We start from the raw sequence: 20074 nt of genomic DNA on the forward strand, positions 1-20074 counted from the left end.
GGCCCAAAACAGTAACTACAGGCTTCCTTTAGATTTTTTTTCATGGCTCCTCTTTGCCCTCCACTGAATCTAAATGAATTATCTAATCCATCAAATAGTCCAAATTAACCTGAAAGAAAATTTGGTATTCACAAATTGAAGTCAGAATATTATTTAACACACTATCTCCATCATCTCTGAGTATGAAAAAAATATAAAATAGAATTTGAGAATTAGAATTAAAATTTCTAATAGCTCTGATTCTCAAATCTTTACTTATAAACCACATGCAACCCTCTTACAACATATAGTCTGAAGGTTTTCAGAGTCTCTTATTTACTTCGGAATATCATATGTTAAAATAAGTTCTAATGGTCCCATTTTACATGTGAATTATTTGCTTAATGGTTATTGCCAATTGGGGCCCAGCACCATTTAACTATAAAGATTCTCTAACAATTAACAAGAAATAAAATTTAGTTATTTATAGCAGAATAATTGTTATGCGAGAATCATGAAAACAACAAAATTCTTACTACATGAAAAAGAAATAGAAGAATTGAAACGTGAAAAGAAATAAAAAGGAGTCTTAAAATCTCCATTAAAAATAAGATTTCTCTCACTGGAAAAAAAAAAGAATATTCCATTTGTATTTTGGTGCTAATTATGATGGCTTTGTATATTATTTAACCTATACATAATATAAAGTGATTCACGTGCCCAAGTATTTTATGCCTTTATATAGTCTTAATTAATAATGATAATGTAATTATAAATTAATTTTTAAATATCCAGTTAAATGTGTTACTAATTATTTTTTGTTATGGTAACTAGAAGCAAATTAGTAAATAGTTTACTATTTTTGAAGTCATATTCTTTAGCTGTCTTTGTGTGTACCACTAATCAGTGCTCTGAAGAGTTAACTTTTCCTACAAGTAGATTGAGAAGAATGGAGGTGATGCTATTTTAGCTTGTTTTGCATTCAGATACAAAATGATTAATTTTCAACCATTTTTCCATTGAAGACAATCCAAAACACATATTTCACACAACTTCTTTTAAAAGCTAAATGCTTTATACAGGTCTATGAATAGTTTTTGCACAGTAAGTAAAAAGCTTTTTTATATTGTAATGTGAGACATTTCCATTGGAATTATAGCTCAGTAAGTAACTTAGAATATTTAAAAGGACTCTAACATATCTAGACAACCCAAGAAATTTGAATACAGTAGTCCCCCTTTATCCACTATTTTGCTTTCCATGATTTTAGTTACGTGCAGTGAATTGTGGTCAAGAAGCAGATTATCCTCCTTCTGAGGTATTGTCAGAAAGTAATTAATAGTTTAATGGTACAACACACCTGCGTCATTCACCTCAGTTCATCTCATCATGTAGGCATTTCATCATCCCACATTATCACACAAGAAGGGTGAGCACAGCACAATAAGATATTTTGACAGAGAGAGACCACATTTACATAACTTATTACAGTATATTATAATAATTCTATGTTATTTTTAGTTATTCTTATTAATCTCTTACTGTGCCTAACTTAAACTTTATCATAGGTAACATTGTAGATAATATATGTATACTGACCTACATAGTCAATAATATTGTAACAACTTTGTATAGTGACAGATAGTAACTAGACTTATTGTGGTAACTGTATAAAATTTTGAATTACTATGTTGTGACACAGTACACCTGAAACTACATTTAGTATTTTATGCCAGTTATTCTTAAAAAAAAAAAAAAAAAAAAAAGGAATCAAGCAGTGTTTTCCATGCAGGTGTAGTAATTATATTATTTATGTCTAGAGACTGACCTTTCTTCTCCCAGGGAAGTCCCAAATCCTGCTGGGTGTTTCTTGTTATTATAATTGGAGCTTAGAATGCATTTTCCTATAGGATAGTTGTTCTAAATCATTCAACCTTTTTGTACTGCAGTTACCTCATTTGTAAAACAAATATTATGAAATATCTTTTACAGTTAAAATATTCTGTTATTTTCATGAACTACACTGATTTTAGGTTAAATTGATCTTGTAAGTTAATCTGAACACATCATTTTTACATTGTTGTCATGAGAACATGCATTTTAAAATCTTGGCAGTCTACTAGTAATACCTTTGAACACAACTCATTCATAGGTTGTAGATTGGCCCAGTGTGAGAGTAGAGAAATACATGTCTCCACTGACCCTTGTATCACTAATTTTCCATGAGATCTAATTCTTTGTTAACAAAAGTCCACATCCACAAAATGAGATTTTATTATTTCAATGGAGTGTTGCTTAACATATCTATAAACTTTCTTAAAAGGAACTAAATTGATATTTATGTACAAAGTGCTGGGTCAGGAAACAGATATCAATGGATTTATACATCCACCACAAACATCAATTGGTTTGTCATTTATCAATTAGTGATGTTAATCCAAAAAAATTTTATATGTGCACCAAGTGAAGGAAAAAAAATAGTCTCAAATTTCTTTCAGCCTTGTCTGTATAACTAAATGATTTTCTAGTCAAAAGTCTTTATATAATAAACTGAAATTTATCAATATTTATCAATATGTCTAGAATTTCCATTTGTAAGTTTCTCTGCAACAGTACAGAATTTTGCATACAGTAAATAATAACTAATTCAATAACAATACGGGATTTGGAATGAAGTGTGGAAGAATATTAGATGCTTTAAATAATGATAGCGATGTTGCCTAAAATCAATGATAAGGTCAACTAGAGTGATGGCAAAGATCTTAAAAGAGCAATTGTGAGATAAGTTTCTTTATTTGTACTTCTAAGAAGAGTAGCTCTTTCCAGACTAGCATAAAATATTTTCTTTCTTTGATTATGGACAATATAGTTTGAGACTATTTCTGAAAAGAAAAAAAAAATAATTGCAGAAGTAAAGTCTTTTGGAGAACTGAAACAATAAATAAGACCAGTTTTCCCCTAGTTGAGGTCAGCATGTTCTTTGAATAATACATATTTTATAGATTTGTTTCAATAACTCATTTAGGCTCCATTATGCCTGTAGTTATTCTCTGAGGAAGGTTAAAGATTAAAAGAATATTTGTAGCACCTGATGATTTGGACTAAATGAATGATAAGGTGTTTCCAAAATTGATATGCTAGTATTTGATTGATATTCCTATTTGTTTCCATTGTTAAGATTACTACTATTGCTACTAATCATCACATTTGGTAGACTTAAAAAAATAATGGTTAATTTCACTTATTTATAAAATTGTATATTAATAATTTTTATAAGAGATTTAAAAAGTCACAAGATATGGTGTATGTTCTTTTATGCGTATGTATGTGTGTGTGTGTATATATGCGAGTGATATTGTGTGTATCACACCTGTGGGCCAAGATGCTTTAGAGCTTCATCTTTACAAAAATCCTATGGAGTGGGTGTTATTTTGTAGATTAGGAAAAAGATTCAAAAAGGCTTACTAGCTTGGTGAAGGTCACACAAAGTAGCAAAAGCTGGTCAAATCCAGGTGTGTATAACTGTAAATCCCAGGTTCTTTATGACTAACATTTTATTTTGTAAATGTTTATGAGAACAAAAGTCACTTAGATCCTTCCTCTCCTTCTCCTCTTCTTCCTCCTCCTCCTTTTGTATGAAAAAGGTGGTTTTATTAAAGCTTAGGATAGGACACATGGGCAGAAAGAGCTGCCCCTACTACTCTTCTGAATTCTAAAATCTATCCCTAAAAAGGGCTAAGAGTCTACAGGACATATAATACCTTATTCATTAGAAGCACTTTTATTTTTTTTTTTTGAAAAAATGTGAAACTCTTTAAAATTTTGCCCTATGATGAACCCCTCCATCTGTCATCCTAAAATAGATGTAAATTTTGCCAATTAAAGAACTCTTAGGCAGTAGAACTTTGAGAGTTGAGGGGTTCTGGGTGCTGAGCCTGCAGTAAAGGCACGGCATGCGTAGGAAGCAATATGCCAAGTGTAAAGAATTCAGTGAAAGCAAGAATTTGAATCCAGACTTAATGCTGAATTGTATATGAAAGTCCCATAAATAAAACAGAGAAACAAAATGCTCTGATTGAAATGAGATTTTAGAGGATTAGGAACTGAATCCACATAGTGGCACTCTTACCTCCAGAGGTGTTCTGCACAGAAAATCATTTGCTTGTAGTAGCTTCATCAAATTAACTCTCAACAAAAACTAGATGACAGGAAAATTTTGATCATTTGACTTTTATCCTACTTCTATCTTCCTGCTTTCAGAAGACCTATATTTTTCCATAAGTATATGATATCCAAAATAAGATGGTACTCAGGGATTTCATACATTGGAAGAGACTTTAGTGTCATAAACCAAATGGAATATATGGATCCTGTATGGATCCTAAGTTAATCAAAACAACTATAAAAAGTACTTTTTTGGAGGGGAGAAATCATGAAATGGTTATTAAATGATAGAAATTATTATTAGTTTTATTAGATAGGGTAGTTATTCATGGTTATTTTTTAAAATCCTTATCTGTTAAAAGTAAATATTGAAGCCTTTATGGGAAAAGGGTAGGATATTGGGAGTTGCTTTAACGTATTTCCAGGTTGATGATATAGGAGAGTTGGAAGAGAATAAATGAAATAAAACTGGAAATGTTCATAAGTGTTGAAACCAGATGGATGGGTTCATGAGTGCTTATTTTTCTATTCTCTCTACTTTGTATATGTTTGGAAATTTCCATAATAAAAAAAATTCCACTAACTTACGTTATAGTCCACATGAGAATGTTTTCCTGACCTAAATCTGTCTGGCCTAGTTGGGATTTGGCAGACATACTCTGCCAAATGCATAGAAAAAAAACTTAGGAATGGTTAAAGGAAAATACTTATCCAAGTTGAAAGTGAGTTAAAAATAAAAGTGCTAATAAAATATTGTAACACTTTAAACTTTTAATTTTGCGTTCCAGTTTTAATTCTTTTAAACATGCAATAGAATTGCTTATTGTGTTTTTCTTGATTTCATTGCTTTCTGAACACCAAATTAATTTTCAGCTATTGGGAAATGTTACAATTGCCAAATTGCAGATAAGCTGCTGGCTTCCCTTTGAATAGATATTTGTTCCTGAAACAATTAAAGAAAACTGAACTACATTTGCTATAAGAGGGTTTTTTATAATGCTCATAGGTTTAAAATAAGTTATAGGCAGTTTGAAATTTTGATGATGAGCCAATGGTCACAGTATATACAGCCAGCTTTAGAGAAGCCTGAAACTAAATATTATGGGTTTAGTCAGTAAACCTAGCTTATAGATCAGCACAGGATTCACAAAGGAAATTGCCAATAGGAAAATAAATCAGGATCCTGTTTACTGTTATGAATTCAAAGCAGGACAAGATTTCTGGAGCTACTTAGTTACTTGATAATTAGGTACCATGGTCAGAGCCATGATTTTGTTTTTTTAAATAGCATCTTTTCCTGATTATTACAAAATTGCAGTAACAAGCTTTTGGTATTTTTATTTTCCGAGCCATATGTTCTCATGGTAGTCTGTGAGCTCCTGCTGAATGTAGCACTTCTAGGTTATTTGCTCTAGGGCAAGACTGGCCCCAGAATCTATGGTGGAGGCAAGCTTCTTTGTGATTTAAATAGTCCCTAGATAATTAGTATATGATTCACATGGCTTACCTTAACTAAAATGCTTCATTAGTATAAAGCACCTCATTTTGAGTTAATAGTTTACTAGTATTGTACTATAATAATAAACATAAGTATTTGGAATCTGATATGAAGAAAATATAAAAGCTCCCAAAATGCTGATGAAATTCTCAATTATTATTCTATCAGTTAATACAACTTCTACTCAGACTTTTCCAGTGTTAAGATGACATTTTGAAAATAACTTGCACACTAATTTGATTTGGGACTGATTTTAAATGTTCTGCCCTTTGGTGCTTTTGAATAAATTGTTATATTTACCTTTATACATGTATATTTTTATTTCATAAAATCAAGGTTTTAGTTGGATACTTGTAATCATCTTTAAATGAGAATGCTTTTAAAATCATGAGGTATCCAAGTGGCATTATATCCCAAAAGCAAGTTTGGAGCTTTTTAAATGATAAGTAGTTTCACAGAGCATATAGAGATGAGTATTGTATGTATATGTTACTAATTGAAATAGGAAGCATTTGGCATATATGGACATTTCTACAATATTGTCTTGAAGTATTCATAAGTGGTGAAAATATGAGGCAAAATTCATATACAGGTAGCCAAACCTTTTGTTATCCTATGTCACCAACAGTAATTTTTTTATGCTTCCACACACAATCAGGTACAGTTCTAAATACATCTTTGCTTTGAATCTTATTTCTATTCGGCTGGTAGTATGAGTGCATGTGTGTGTTTTCTCCTGTGCCATGTTGGTGAATAAAATGCAAGCTGAGCAAAACACAGGTGACTTCTTTACAATTTTTTAACAGAGCAACTAACCAACTATCTAATACAATTAAAATGAGCCCTAGAATACAAAAGAATGCATAGATTTTCAAAAAGGATAACAGGCATGTTGAGAATTATTCTGAGATCTAATAGAAATTTATATTTTTATTTTCCTTTTTCTGCCCAGCCTCCCCTCTGTGTGGAACTATTTCTTTTGTGATGGCGTTTCAGTGCTTTTGCCACAAAGGGGCTAGGACTTAAGATGAAGGGAAAAAACTAAAACTTAAGTAGAATGCTCTCACACCTTATTCCCTTTCTCTTAGCCTATATAGAAAGCTGCTGATTACATTTTCATATTCCAGTCAAAAGGATAGAATGTAAAATCAAGTAAACAGAGAAGTGCATAGCCATTTTGAAATCGTTAAGACAAATGAACCTTGATTAAAATGGGTGGAATGCTCTTCTTAGCCAATTACCTCTACCATTTGTTCTAAATAGGCATGTATGGAAAGGAGAGTATGAGAAAAATATGCTATCTAATCTCGAAGGTCAATTAACTTTTGCCGGTAACTAATGAATTTTCATATTAAATTAGTAGCATAGATATTTACAAGGCTAAGATACTAATAGTCATAACTAATACTTCTTGATATGTTTCTGGCACTCGTTCGGAGTGTTTTAGAAGTATCAATGTATATAATAATTCACATCAGTCCTACGAGGTTGGGTATTTTTATTACTCCCCATTTTACAGATGAAGAAGTTGAGGCATGGAAAGGTGAGGTAACTTCCTCCTGTGACTCACCCTAGAATCAGTCCTAGAGTGTGATTCCAGAACTCGACCTTAATTCTTCATTTGCCAGTTTTCATTTATCCTTTATTAGGGCATTTGAGACCTGTAGATTTGTGATTTCAAAGCATTAGTCCTCTCAAATCTGCTCAGTGGAAGTTGCTGGCAATCTGGAAGCTGCTTTATCCATTCTGTCATAAAACAAATAAATCTTGTCATTTAGTGCATTGGCACCATAGTGTATAAGATCCCACCCATCTGACTAATAGAACTACCACTGCCCTAAGAGACCTATCTCCCTGATTACATCAAAGCAAGTCGGAATGAGACCTCAATTTGCCACAAACTCTTAGACATTTTCATTTTACCATTTGCCACCTTAAACAGAAATGGTTAGATCGATTCCTTTAGTCATGATTCCATCTGAATTTGAGGGTTGTTGTTTTTTTTTCTTTTTAAAACTAGTGTACTACTGAGATACTCTGTGAATTATTCCTTCTTGAGAGAAAAAAAGAAATTGACAAAAGCAAAATTAAAATCCATCTATATTTGCATAAACTCAATATTTATATTTGATTGAATAACTCCAATCCTAATCACTGAATAACATCAATCATGTCCATGTTTGTTTTATTATCCTCATTTAAAATTAGTTGCTAAATCGGTAAGCCTCTGTACAATGAATGCACTAACTAATCTTTTGATGGCACAAGAATTAAGTGCAACTCCTGCAAGTTTCTGACTTGCTTAGGCAATGGTGGAACATTACAGCAACAGTTGAGAGTAGAGAACTATTTATTTATATTCTAAACAAATGTGCACTCCTCTGGGCTCTAACCCATGTAGTGCATGATGTCACACTTTGGGCATCCACTGCACTGTTTTCCACAAAGATCCTTCTTGAGGGACTGTTGGTCAGCAATGTGCATTCTAACCGTGCAGCCATTTTATTGCTCAGGAGTTTCTTTACGCCATCCTAGGTACCCTCTCATCATTTACTGACTTACATTTGAAATGGCTAAATTAAGCAGAATGAAAAAATCTCATGAGTTAAACGAATATGACTAAAGAAGAAATGAAAGAGTTGGTGCAAACTAACGAAACAAATGTTCTTTGAGACTTAGTTAAATGAACATTTGTATCATGCAAACCATCAGTAAATGGAACCTCACCTCTCTCTGTCTTGCTTGAGTAGAATACCGTAAAAATGATATGTCAAATAAACCTTGTATTATCTACAAGAAAAATAGATAAACACAATGTCCTCTCTCATTCTGAGTTTATTTGCTCATGGGTGAGCAAATGAACTAGGACAAAATTTTAAAGTTGGGATAAATATTCTATCAATCTGATCTGAATTAGGGTTTTTTCTCTAAGTGATTTAAGCAGACTATTTAAGTGACTTCTAAAAATCTAACTTGCAGGAGTGCCTCAGTCAGTTATGTGCCTTTGGCTCAGGTCATGATCTTAGGGTCCTGGGACTCAGCCCTGAATTGGGCTCCCTGATCAAGCAGAAAGTCTGCTTCTCCCCCTGCTTGTGCTCTTGTGCTCTCTCTCAGATAAATAAATAAATAAATAAATAAATAAATAAATAAATAAATAAATCTTTTTAAAAAATCTAAATTGTAAATTAAAAAAAAAATTACATCTGGAATACATCCTACATGTTGTCCATTAGAGGTAGGTAGAGGTCTTGCTTTTAAGAGTGGATTAAATGATTAGCACACCAATGACCTGCATTGAAAGATGGCCTAACATACCCTGTTGCCCTGTTGTTGGTTTACAGTTAATTTGGTTTTGATTTGTATTTCCCTGATAGCAAGTGATGCGGAGCATTTTCTCATGTGCTTGTTGGCCATGTCTACGTCTTCCTTTGTGAGATTTCTGTTCATGTCTTTTGCCCATTTCATGATCGGATTGTTTGTTTCTTTGCTGTTGAGTTTCATAAGTTCTTTATAGATCTTGGATACTAGCCCTTTATCTGATACGTCATTTGCAAATATCTTCTCCCATTCTGTAGGTTGTCTTGTAGTTTTGTTGACTGTTTCTTTTGCTGTGCAGAAGCTTCTTATCTTGATGAAGTCCCAATAATTCATTTTTGCTTTTGTTTCTTTTGCCTTCATGGATGTATCTTGCAAGAAGTTGCTGTGGCCAAGTTCAAAAAGGGTGTTGCCTGTGTTCTCCTCTAGGATTTTGATGGAATCTTGTCTCACACTGAGATCTTTCATCCATTTTGAGTTTATCTTTGTGTATGGTGTAAGAGAATGGTCTAGTTTCATTCTTCTGCATGTGGCTGTCCAATTTTCCCAGCACCATTTATTGAAGAAACTGTCTTTTTTCTAGTGGATCGTCCCTCCTGCTTTGTCGAATATTCGTTGACCATAAAGTTGAGGGTCCACTTCTGGGTTCTCTATTCTGTTCCATTGATCTATGTGTCTGTTTTTGTGCCAGTACCACACTGTCTTGATGACCACAGCTTTGTAGTACAACCTGAAATCTGACATTGTGATGCCCCCAGCTATGGTTTTCTTTTTTAATATTCCCTTGGCTATTCAGGGTCTTTTCTGATTGCAATGTTGGTGGGAATGTGAACTGGTGCAGCCACTCTGGAAAACTGTATGGAGGTTCCTCAAAGAGTTAAAAATAGAACTGCCCTACGACCCAGCAATTGCACTGCTGGGGATTTACCCCAAAGATACAGATGCAGTGAAACACCAAGACACCTGCACCCCGATGTTTATAGCAGCAATGTCCACAATAGCCAAACTGTGGAAGGAGCCTTGGTGTCCATCGAAAGATGAATGGATAAAGAAGATGTGGTCTATGTATACAATGGAATATTACTCAGCCATTAGAAACGACAAATGCCCACTATTTGTCTCGACGTGGAGGCACCTGGAGGGTATTATGCTGAGTGAAATAAGTCAATCGGAAAAGGGCAAACATTATATGGTCTCATTCTTTTGGGGAATATAAAAAATAGTGAAAGGGGATAAAGGGGAAAGGAAAAATGAGTGGGAAATATCAGAAAGAGAGACAGAACATGAGAGACTTCTAACTCTGGGAAATGAACAAGGGGTAGTGGAAGGGGAAGTGGGCGAGGGTTGGGGTGACTGGGTGATGGGCACTGAGGGGGGTACTTGATGGGATGAGCACTGGGTGTTATGCTATATGTTGGCAAATTGAACTCCAATAAAAACATTTTTTTAAAAATTTAAAAAATAAAAAAAAAATTAATTGGATAACTTAACATCTTTCTGTAGGTAAAGGGAAGCTGCTACCTGAATGACTACAAATAGAGTTAATGGGGTGTAAAAGGAGGACTTTTTCTGGACCAGTTGGCTTTCTGACCCCAGCTTAGTTTCCAGGACATCACAGAAAGAATAAAAAATATTACTTAGATTAATAAACTGTATTCGAGAATAAAATATGTGGAAAATAAGGCTCAGAAGTAGTTCAGACATAACAGATTATTTGCATAGACTGATTTGTAGGGATATTTTACATGTTTATTTCCACCTTATTAGGTTTCTATTTTCTTCCTTTTCCTAGCTTGCAATAATACTTGCAATAATACACACATAACACTATAAAATGGATTTCTTTTTTATAAAATGGATTTTTGACAAAGGAGTTAAAACATTATTTTTAAGATCTATCCTGCTTAAGAAAGGGGAAAAAAATCACTTAAGTTGGTGTTTTCCTTAAGAAAGAGCTTAGTGTTTATGACCTACTCTCAGAGCCTGAGAACAGAGCGCTTTTGATATTCACATGCAGATCTCCAGAGAAAGGAAAAGAAGCCTTGGAGCTGAGATGCAGAAAATTCTGTCTGTCTGTTGGAAACTAAGAAAAAAAAGATAGAGGGCTCTCTAATCATTTCAGGAAGTATAAAACACAGACTCTGAGGTTAATTGTAGTCCTAGAAATAAAAAGATGGTCCAGTCATTAGGTTGAGGTTCTAGATCAGTGCTAAATTTTTTTTGTTTTGTTTTGTTTTTTAAAGAGGGTAACCATGACTCCCATGCAAATATAAGTAAACAGGTATCAATTTTTTCACGTATCAAAATTTTTATTTAACTCAGGAATTAACATACACCACAGACCTCCAAAACACAGGTGACCCAGAAGGGTATGCTAAAAAACATTTCACTTACCAAAAAACAACATTCAGTTATCTTTTGATCCATCTTAAAGTTTTTCGCAATTTTTTCCTACAATAGGCTCAAGCATGCAAAGGTTGCAGTTGGCCATTCAGAACATTTTAGAAGCAGAAGACCTACTACTGTGTGCATAAGAAAACTAAATAAAGCCATTTATGGACAGCATGGAGAAGCAAATACAAGGTTTACCATTGAATTCTTGAGATTTCTGGCTGAGAAAGATTTGGTTCGGGCTTGTAACATAATTTAGTGAGGCAATACTTCACCGTGGTAATGTGTAGGAAATCAGATCATGATGCAAGTGTTCTTGATGTTTCATAATACAAAAACCGTATTCAAAATGTATTTAAAAATTTTATTTTTCATAAAATGGTTTAGCATACTCTCAGAATAACTTTTTTTTTTTTTTAGTAATAGAAGGTTTTTTAAATTTAAGATTTCCATTGGCTATGTTAATACAAAGTTAAAAAGTAGTAGCTTACTAGTAGTTAATAGGTGTTAATGAGGCTAGATTCAACACTACATTCCCTCCCCTCTACCCTTCTCTGTTCTCTCCACTGTCACCGCAGAATTAGCACAACAAATTGCAGGCACAAGTTACCAAAACCCCTCCAAGGACACATTCTACAGTTTTCATTACTTAACGTGATGCAAATACTCAGTGTTAATGGCTATGTTGTTAGAAGTTACGCTTTCAACATATCCAGTTCACAAGTGACACCAAATTCTGGTCTACCTGTAGAGAAATAAGAATTGTAAACAAGAGGCTTAAAAACAAGGGAAAAATTATTTTTCCTTTTTTCTTAGAAAAAGCTCTTGGAAAAAATTAAAAAAAAGAAAAAAGAAAAGAAAAAGCTCTTGGATGATTGCTTTTGGTCTCTTGAGTTTTTTTGTGGGAGCGTTGTTTTGTGTTGCTTTGTTTTTTTAGATATTGTTTATAATGTGGTAGTTTGCTTGGGAATTGGGCTTGTTTCTAATGATATGTGAAAAATTTTGGCAGAAACAGTTAAAGGATGTTGAGTTTTAGTGTTGTTGTTTTTTTTTCTAATGTGTTCCCAAAAAGGATAGAGAAAGAATACTTTATCTACCAAGAGCCTGATTGTTCAGTGTTTTTAGCAAAGTGCTTATGATTAGGCTAACATGACTTTGGGGTGGGGGGTAAGGGGACCCTTGGAAAGGCAGTGGTAACATCTGCATTGCATTAGAAACTTTTATTTATTTTTTATTATTTTTTTTTTGTATTAGAAACTTTTAAAGACACAGTTGGAAACAGATCAAATGCCAATCTAAACAAATGCAAAAAAGAAAACAAAAACTTTCTTAATATTTTTTAGAATATTTTTGAGATGGTTGGGGATTTGGTGGACCAATATATGGATCTTTTAAAATGATCTGGACTGAAATTTCATATGGCTTGTAAATGATAGACTACATGTATCTGATTCGATAGAAACATAAATTTGTTTTCATGACTTTTAAGAAATGTTTTTGGGAGGATTATTTATGAAATATAGCACATCAATGTTCAGGAATTGTTCAAAGCAACAACTCTGTATCTGTATTCATTTTCCTTTACTTCACAAAGAACTGGACTGAGATCACCAGCTTATTTTAGCAAGCAAAAAAATGTATATCTGTCTATCTATATATATATATACACATTTATACATATATATGTATATATGTATATATATTTGCTTATAGTATTATGTGTGTGTGTTCTTATGCAAAACTCAGCATGTTTCATATGAATTAATCTGTCTTCAAAGGATCACCAAAGGATGACCATAAACTTGATTTAAGTGTGAATGATGATGAACTTTTAATATATATATATTCATGCAATGTATAGTTTAATAACAGTAATGTGATTTTGAGTTTATAAAAGTTACCTTGTTTTTACATTATTAAAATTTAAAAAATCACCTTTTAAACCCCATAATTTTTCTATTCAATAAAATGTTTTAAGGATAATTCTTATTATATATTTCCTTTTTTAAAAAACACAAAGTATTAGCTTATCTCTGCTTTGGATTAGGTTCTTTCTTTTAAGTTATATTTTCTATCATTTCTACACATGTGAAGTTCACATATAATTGAAGGAAAAGCACAAAAAGAAGAAACATAAGTATCTATTGATATGTACTCCAGATCTGTACTTACTATGAGAAACCAACCATTTTGTAAAATTTTACATCTCCATTGCTGAGGAATTATGTATAATATTTATTTTGGCAGAACGTTAACAATGTTTAGGAATCATTTTTAAGTTACAATGTGAATTAAACACTATACCTAAAAAGTATCTTGCTGATACTTTTCCAGTGAAACTATTACTCATAATGGAACAGGATTTTAAAGGCAATCTAAAAAAGAAAAAAAAAATCCCCCTAAATTGAAACATTGTTTATCTTATGGAAAAGAGGAGAAAAAAATTAGAAAAAGAGAAGAGAGTCACAAAGTGAAAAGAATCAAACTACCAATGGAAAATCAGTTATTCTAATGTATTAATCACCAACCTTATGATGACTTCTTATCTAAAAATAAATGTTATACTCATTTATTTTTTAAAAAATAGTATTTTAAAAATTTTATTGCTTTTAGGCTATGGTCATTACCTTTATGACCTGAAATACATGTGTTAGGCATACCAACCAATTGGCACCTACCCTCTTTTAAAGGTAGAAAAAAGATGAGTATTATATTGTAATACTTTGTTCTCTCTCTCCTCCTCTTTCTATTTTTTTTTTTTTTTATTTTTTGTTTTCGTTTTTGGATGGTTGGTGATTTGTTTGCTTCTCCTGGTTCCTGTTGATCAGTGGTGTTTGGCCAGTTTGTATTTTTCCAGACATCACTCCACGATGTTGTTGAGGTGTATGATGGGCCAACTCAGCAATCTTCTCTGTTATCTTCCCTCTCAGGATCCCATTCAGGTATCCTTTACTAGAACTGCCATGCATCAGTTATTGATTAAAGACTGACTTTGATTGGTATTATAGTGAAAGTTGAGATTTATGTCTTCCATATGAGAAACTGAAAATAGAATCACTCTTTATTGAAAACAAAATAGAAACACGATAGTAACTCAAATGCTTGAGAAAAATATTACCAACTATTTTTGGGGATTGTAATCAAGTAAATATAATATTTAGACAGTCTGTGGTATTTAATGTAACATAAAATATTTAAGGATTATTTTTTAAATGAGACAATATGTATCAAACTGTAATTAAAGCCTTCTGGTAAAAAGGTTGAGATTGAAGCTGAACCCAAAGAAAATATATTGTCAGAGGTAGGATATATTAAAGTACTTTGATAGAACATAGATTAACATTTTCAAATAACAGTGTAAATTAATATAATTTGTTAGGTTTACTGAATGAAATTATTTATGATATCTTAGTGTTTGTTTTGTTGAGTAGGAGAATCACTTCCACTGAGTTCAGGTAATCAGATCACAATTCGATTTACTTCAGTTGGACCAATAACAGCTAAGGGATTTCACTTTGTTTATCAAGGTAAGTGACCCTGTAGCCTAGAAACACACTAAGGAATGATGTCAGTTTCTTCATGCATTGTTCAGAATTATTAATGATGAGATCCTCATAACCATATAGGAGAGAACAAGGTTGCTTTTTTTTTTTTTTTAAGTTTTGCCCTGTTCCCTCCCCCATCACTAGAGCACTATTACTTTGACCAAAGTCATAAGTGACCTATTGCTTCCATCATCATTCTCAAGTATGATTTTCCTTCTTTCCAACATATTGTTCTGAAACATTTTTTTTCTGACAACTCTTCACTCTTTACATATTCTATTTTCCCCATAGTCTAGCATTCTAAATTAAAAATGTGTAAAATTTTGTGCTGATGTATTTAGACATGCAGGGAAATCATTATTCCATTCTAAAATTTTAGTTTCTTATTCTCTCAGGAGATTTCAAACTTTCTTCATGGCTATTAGATTTTGTGCACAATTGAAAGTTTGTTTACACAGATTCTTCTCACCTTTTATAGACAAGCTTCCACATTATCATTAAAATATTAAGGGCTATAATTTGAAACATTTTGTTTTAATTGTGTATGATCATGTGGTAGTTATTCTCAAATGTATCTGGAACTTTGTTCTTAAGACATTTATAAACATATGTGATTTGATACTTTTGTTAGCTCGTTTTATCCCATTTATAATGTTGGCTATAATATTTTACTATTTCATTTTTAATAGTATTCCTTCATTAATCAGTATATGATATTACGAATTTAAAAAGGCACTATTACAAGTCACATAAGAGGAATGAATCTATTTGGAATTCATCACGTCATTTTTTGGGCTGTTGTCAAACTCTTTAATTCCATCTCTATGTGTTTTAAAAAGAAAAAACATCCTGTTATCATTCTATTTTACTAAACAAAGAAAAAAAGTCACAATCAAATGACATACCTATAAAGTCTAAAAACAATTTCAAATTTGATATTATGATTATTAAAAACTTCTATTGTTGTTAATCTGTCTGACTTCTATTCTACTTAGTCTTGAACATTGCCTTCATCAATAACAAACATATTTTGAACAACTAAGTTTGTGAACATGCTGTGAAATTAGTAAAGTGTTTTTTTTTTAAATCTATGAAACTACTGAAAAATAAAATGTGACATAACCTTATGTAACCTGACACATGTTTGAACTTGGTATCCCAGTTTAAAAGAAAAAAATATATTTTTCAATTATCATCCTATAAATTGAAATACCTAATTCAAACTACTTTGTTATAAGTTTGGTAAAACAAAAAATAAGGAAAAAAAACTTATGATGATGTTAATGTTTAAAGGATCAAAAGTAAAGTGTTTTTTTAATAAGAAATCTTGATGACAATAGCAGTATTCATTTTAAATTGTATTTAATTCTGAATAAATATAAACTTTTAGAAATTTATTCAAGATGTTAATTTGAGTGCAGATAAAAGAGAAGACTTCTTTGAAGTTTGCTTAAATAGTTACATTTTGAAATTTGTATTTCTCCACCAAATATGAAATTAAAATCAACAATTATTTGTATACAGCTGTTCCTAGAACAAGTTCCACACAATGCAGTTCTGTGCCTGAACCAAGATTTGGAAGAAGGATTGGCAATGAATTTGCGGTTGGTTCATTGGTTCTTTTTGAATGTAATCCAGGATATATCCTCCATGGATCCATAGCAATTAGGTGTGATACAGTGCCCAATTCTTTGGCCCAATGGAATGATTCCTTACCTACCTGTATTGGTGAGTATATAAATTTAAATGCTTTGTGATGGTGTATATTTATATAAAAATTAGTTATCTTGCATTTATCAATAATTTTATTTTAAATCTAATAGTTACGCATTAATTTTTAAATATGTCATTAGTTAAGATGTACCTAAATATGCAAGCAAATGTGGATATTTGATGCAGCTCAGATGTAATGTGATCAATGAAAAATATTTTGTGTTGACTTAGCTGGATAGTTTCTTCATTTATTGATTTAGATGTATTAAGGTATAGGTACATGTTGACAATAAAACAAAAATTGAATGCTATTAGTATGGGATTATTGATATAAATATCTCTACAGTTTTATGCAGAGATTCCTATGCCAATATGTAAAGAGTTTATGTATTGTTTAAAGATCTCAGAAGGGATTTTTTTGAACATATTCTACTTTGGCATCAAAAGAATTACAAAATATGCATTAGAAAATAAATCTGTTTTTTTTTCTTTTTTCTGTTAGTTGTAGATACGTGTAAAAAATACAAAATAAGGGATTTTTTCAGTCTCTCACACGTCTAAGTGGTAACACTTTGAATGAGTAGAGTATAAAGGGTTAGCCAGAAATCTAATTGTTTAAAAATTTATTTTTTCAAGACTGTATCCAATTTAAAGTGGTAAATAGAATATACAGTTTCTAATGTTATGGGCTCTTAACCCTGGTAAATTATATGAAACAGATTAAAACATTTACTAAGCCATAAAAAATTTGAATTTTATATATTTCAGGATCATTACAATGACTTTGTTTCTTGTAGAATTCCATAGATTTGGAAAAGGTAGATTAGGAAGTTTATCTCTTCTCTATCCCAAGGGCATACCTGGAAATTATTTTCTTTGATTACATGGTATTATATTATTTTAAAAAAGATTTATGTATTTATTTGAGAGAGAGTATGTGTGGGGTGGGTGGGTGAAAGGCAGAGGGAGATGGAGGGAATCTCAAGCAGACTTCCACTGAGCAGGGAGCCTAAGGCGGAGTTCCATCTCAGGATACCGAGATTATGACTGGAGCCAAAATTAAGGGTCTGATGCTTAACCAACTGAGCCACACAGATGCCCCTGATTATATAGTATTATATTAAAAGAAGAATGCTAAAACTTAATCTCAGGATAAGAAATAGCTCTTATGAGTTGAATTCATTAAAATTTTTTTAGTAGGTGATTTAGAAAATAAGAATTTTTTAGAAAAGAGATAAGCAAATTTTGTTTTTAATAATCTTAATTCCAATTTTTAATAGAATGGGACATGATTGTGTATATGCATACATGCAATATATACACTTATAAATATATAAAATATATTTTATTTTTTAAAATGTATTTTAAATAACACATCTTGTCATATCTGAAAAGAAATTATGTGTATGTTTTATTTTTAACTTTTAAAAACATATTTTACCATATTTTAACACAGATATAACATACTGTTAGTTCATAGTTCATTAAAATAAATTGTATTTTAAAATTGTGAATCATTATATTAATTACTACTGAGTAAGGAGTAAAGATAAAGTCTGTTTAATATGCACTTATAGAGCATGCAATTTATATAGGTTATATCTGCTCTAAGTTTAATATATTTTACCACCCAAAAAAGGACATTATTGATAATTTTGCTGGGAAGATGGTATAAACTAAGTCTATTATAAACATAAAGAGAGGATGGATGGTCACTTGGTCCTTCTAGGAACTTGATATCACCAGCCCCAAAACAGATATACCCTATTGAAATACATTTTTGACAGTTAAAAAGTATAGGAAAACAAATCATTTGGAGTTAATGTTCCTTGTATTTTTTTTACCTAGCATAGAACTAGGGTTAATGGAACTAACAGATATTCCCCTTTCTGTGCTTTCATACTCTCATAAAGACAAAGCAGATAATGTTTCTTCTTTTGAGCACAATATATGTTGACTTCATACTCTTATAAAACAATAATAAATAAATTATCCTAAGCTAAAGGACCATGAGCTGAGAGAAATGTTCTTATATGTCTATGCCAAAATTAGTCATGCAATATGCATAAATTGGAAATTACATTGCTTTAAATCAGCTTAATAATTGAAGACAGACACATGATAATAAATCTCTTCAGCCTCACAATGGATTTTTTTAATATTTCTCTAAATATCAGGAATCAGTCGTTATTTCTGTCTCACTTTTCCTCGTAATTATTTACATAATTTATGTCACTTTTAGTTTATATGTAGATATTGAGAGAAAATATCAATACCATATGATAGAAGGTAACTAGGTAAGTAACTATCTTAATTTAGTTTCATATACATGATGAAAATTCCTTGAAGATAATAATTTATTATAAAAATAGAATATAGTGACATCTGAAAGCTCATAAACTAGCTCATTAATCTTTAAATATCATTGAAAAAATTCATTTATTGCTCTAGTGTGCATGCTAAGAGAACCTATATATGCAAAGAAATTTAGTATAAATCTATAAATTACCCCTTAAAGGTTCTATTTGTATATTTATCATGTTAATATACTAAATAAAGGAGGAAAGTTGTAAGGAATCATATAAAACTGAGTAAAATCCCCATAGCTGGGAATCGGAGGTTCTCAGCGTAAAGGTTGTCTTGGGCAATAGTCTTGTACTTTGACCTTATACTGGGATGTAGTGAGTTACTACATGATCCTGGAAAATTTACACAATTGCTGATTCTTAATTGCCATATTGTTAAAGCAGGAAAATAAAAGAATTTCTCCCATTGGTTTATTGTGACTATTACATTATTTGGCATAGTTCTTGGAGCCCTGTAGGTAGTCAATAATTAAATTGTTTTTGTTGTTGCCAAATCTTCCATCAAAGAATCAGGAGAGGAGACTTTAATTCTAAAAGTATTAGATCTAGAATATAGAATTATTCAGTGCCGACAGAAAGCTTGATATTACTGATTCTCAGTTGTTGATATGTTGTTTTAGTAATACTTTAAAGTTAATAAACGTGAAAAGTATCTTCAACAGAAGATTTTTTGCATTTTAAAAAGGCTAAAAATATGGACTCCTATCATGTTTTCCAATTCTAATAATTTAGAATTATTATAATGTGTGGCCCTTTGAATATAATACTTTTTTGCACTTAAAACTTTTAAGAAAGACAGTGGAAGAAATATAATGATTTCTTGAGAATCATTTTCTTGAGAATAAGAGCAATTATTTATTAAAATATGCTATTTTGGAGGACTGAAATTCCTTTTCATTAGTTGATAAACGTAAGGACAAAAAGTTGAAAGGAGCTGTCTTAAAACAATAAGCATATGTTCATGAATTGGTTTGTTCTCATTGTTTGCAAAAGTATAAAATAATACAGTTAAAATTTAAACAGCGATGGGGCACCTGGGTGGCTCAGTTGGTTAAGCATCTGATTTGATTTTTGGCTCAGGTCGTGAGATCCAACGTCGGGTT

The 20074-nt window shown here is 31.6% G+C and overlaps 1 protein-coding gene across 2 annotated transcripts in view; it reads left to right on the forward strand.

Moving 5' to 3' along the window:
- Window positions 1-20074, forward strand: part of CSMD3 (CUB and Sushi multiple domains 3) — a 1174336-nt gene that overhangs the window by 986442 nt on the left and 167820 nt on the right. The window contains exons 33-35 of one of the 2 annotated variants that reach the window (XM_072734032.1): window positions 14176-14289; window positions 14779-14874; window positions 16417-16620. In XM_072734032.1, the coding sequence (XP_072590133.1) occupies window positions 14176-14289; window positions 14779-14874; window positions 16417-16620 (414 nt within the window). The remainder of the gene's footprint in view (window positions 1-14175; window positions 14290-14778; window positions 14875-16416; window positions 16621-20074) is intronic. The other variant, XM_072734033.1, reaches the window with a different exon arrangement.

Source organism: Vulpes vulpes, chromosome 13, assembly GCF_048418805.1.
Source record: "Vulpes vulpes isolate BD-2025 chromosome 13, VulVul3, whole genome shotgun sequence".
In the NCBI taxonomy this organism is placed as follows: domain Eukaryota; kingdom Metazoa; phylum Chordata; class Mammalia; order Carnivora; family Canidae; genus Vulpes; species Vulpes vulpes.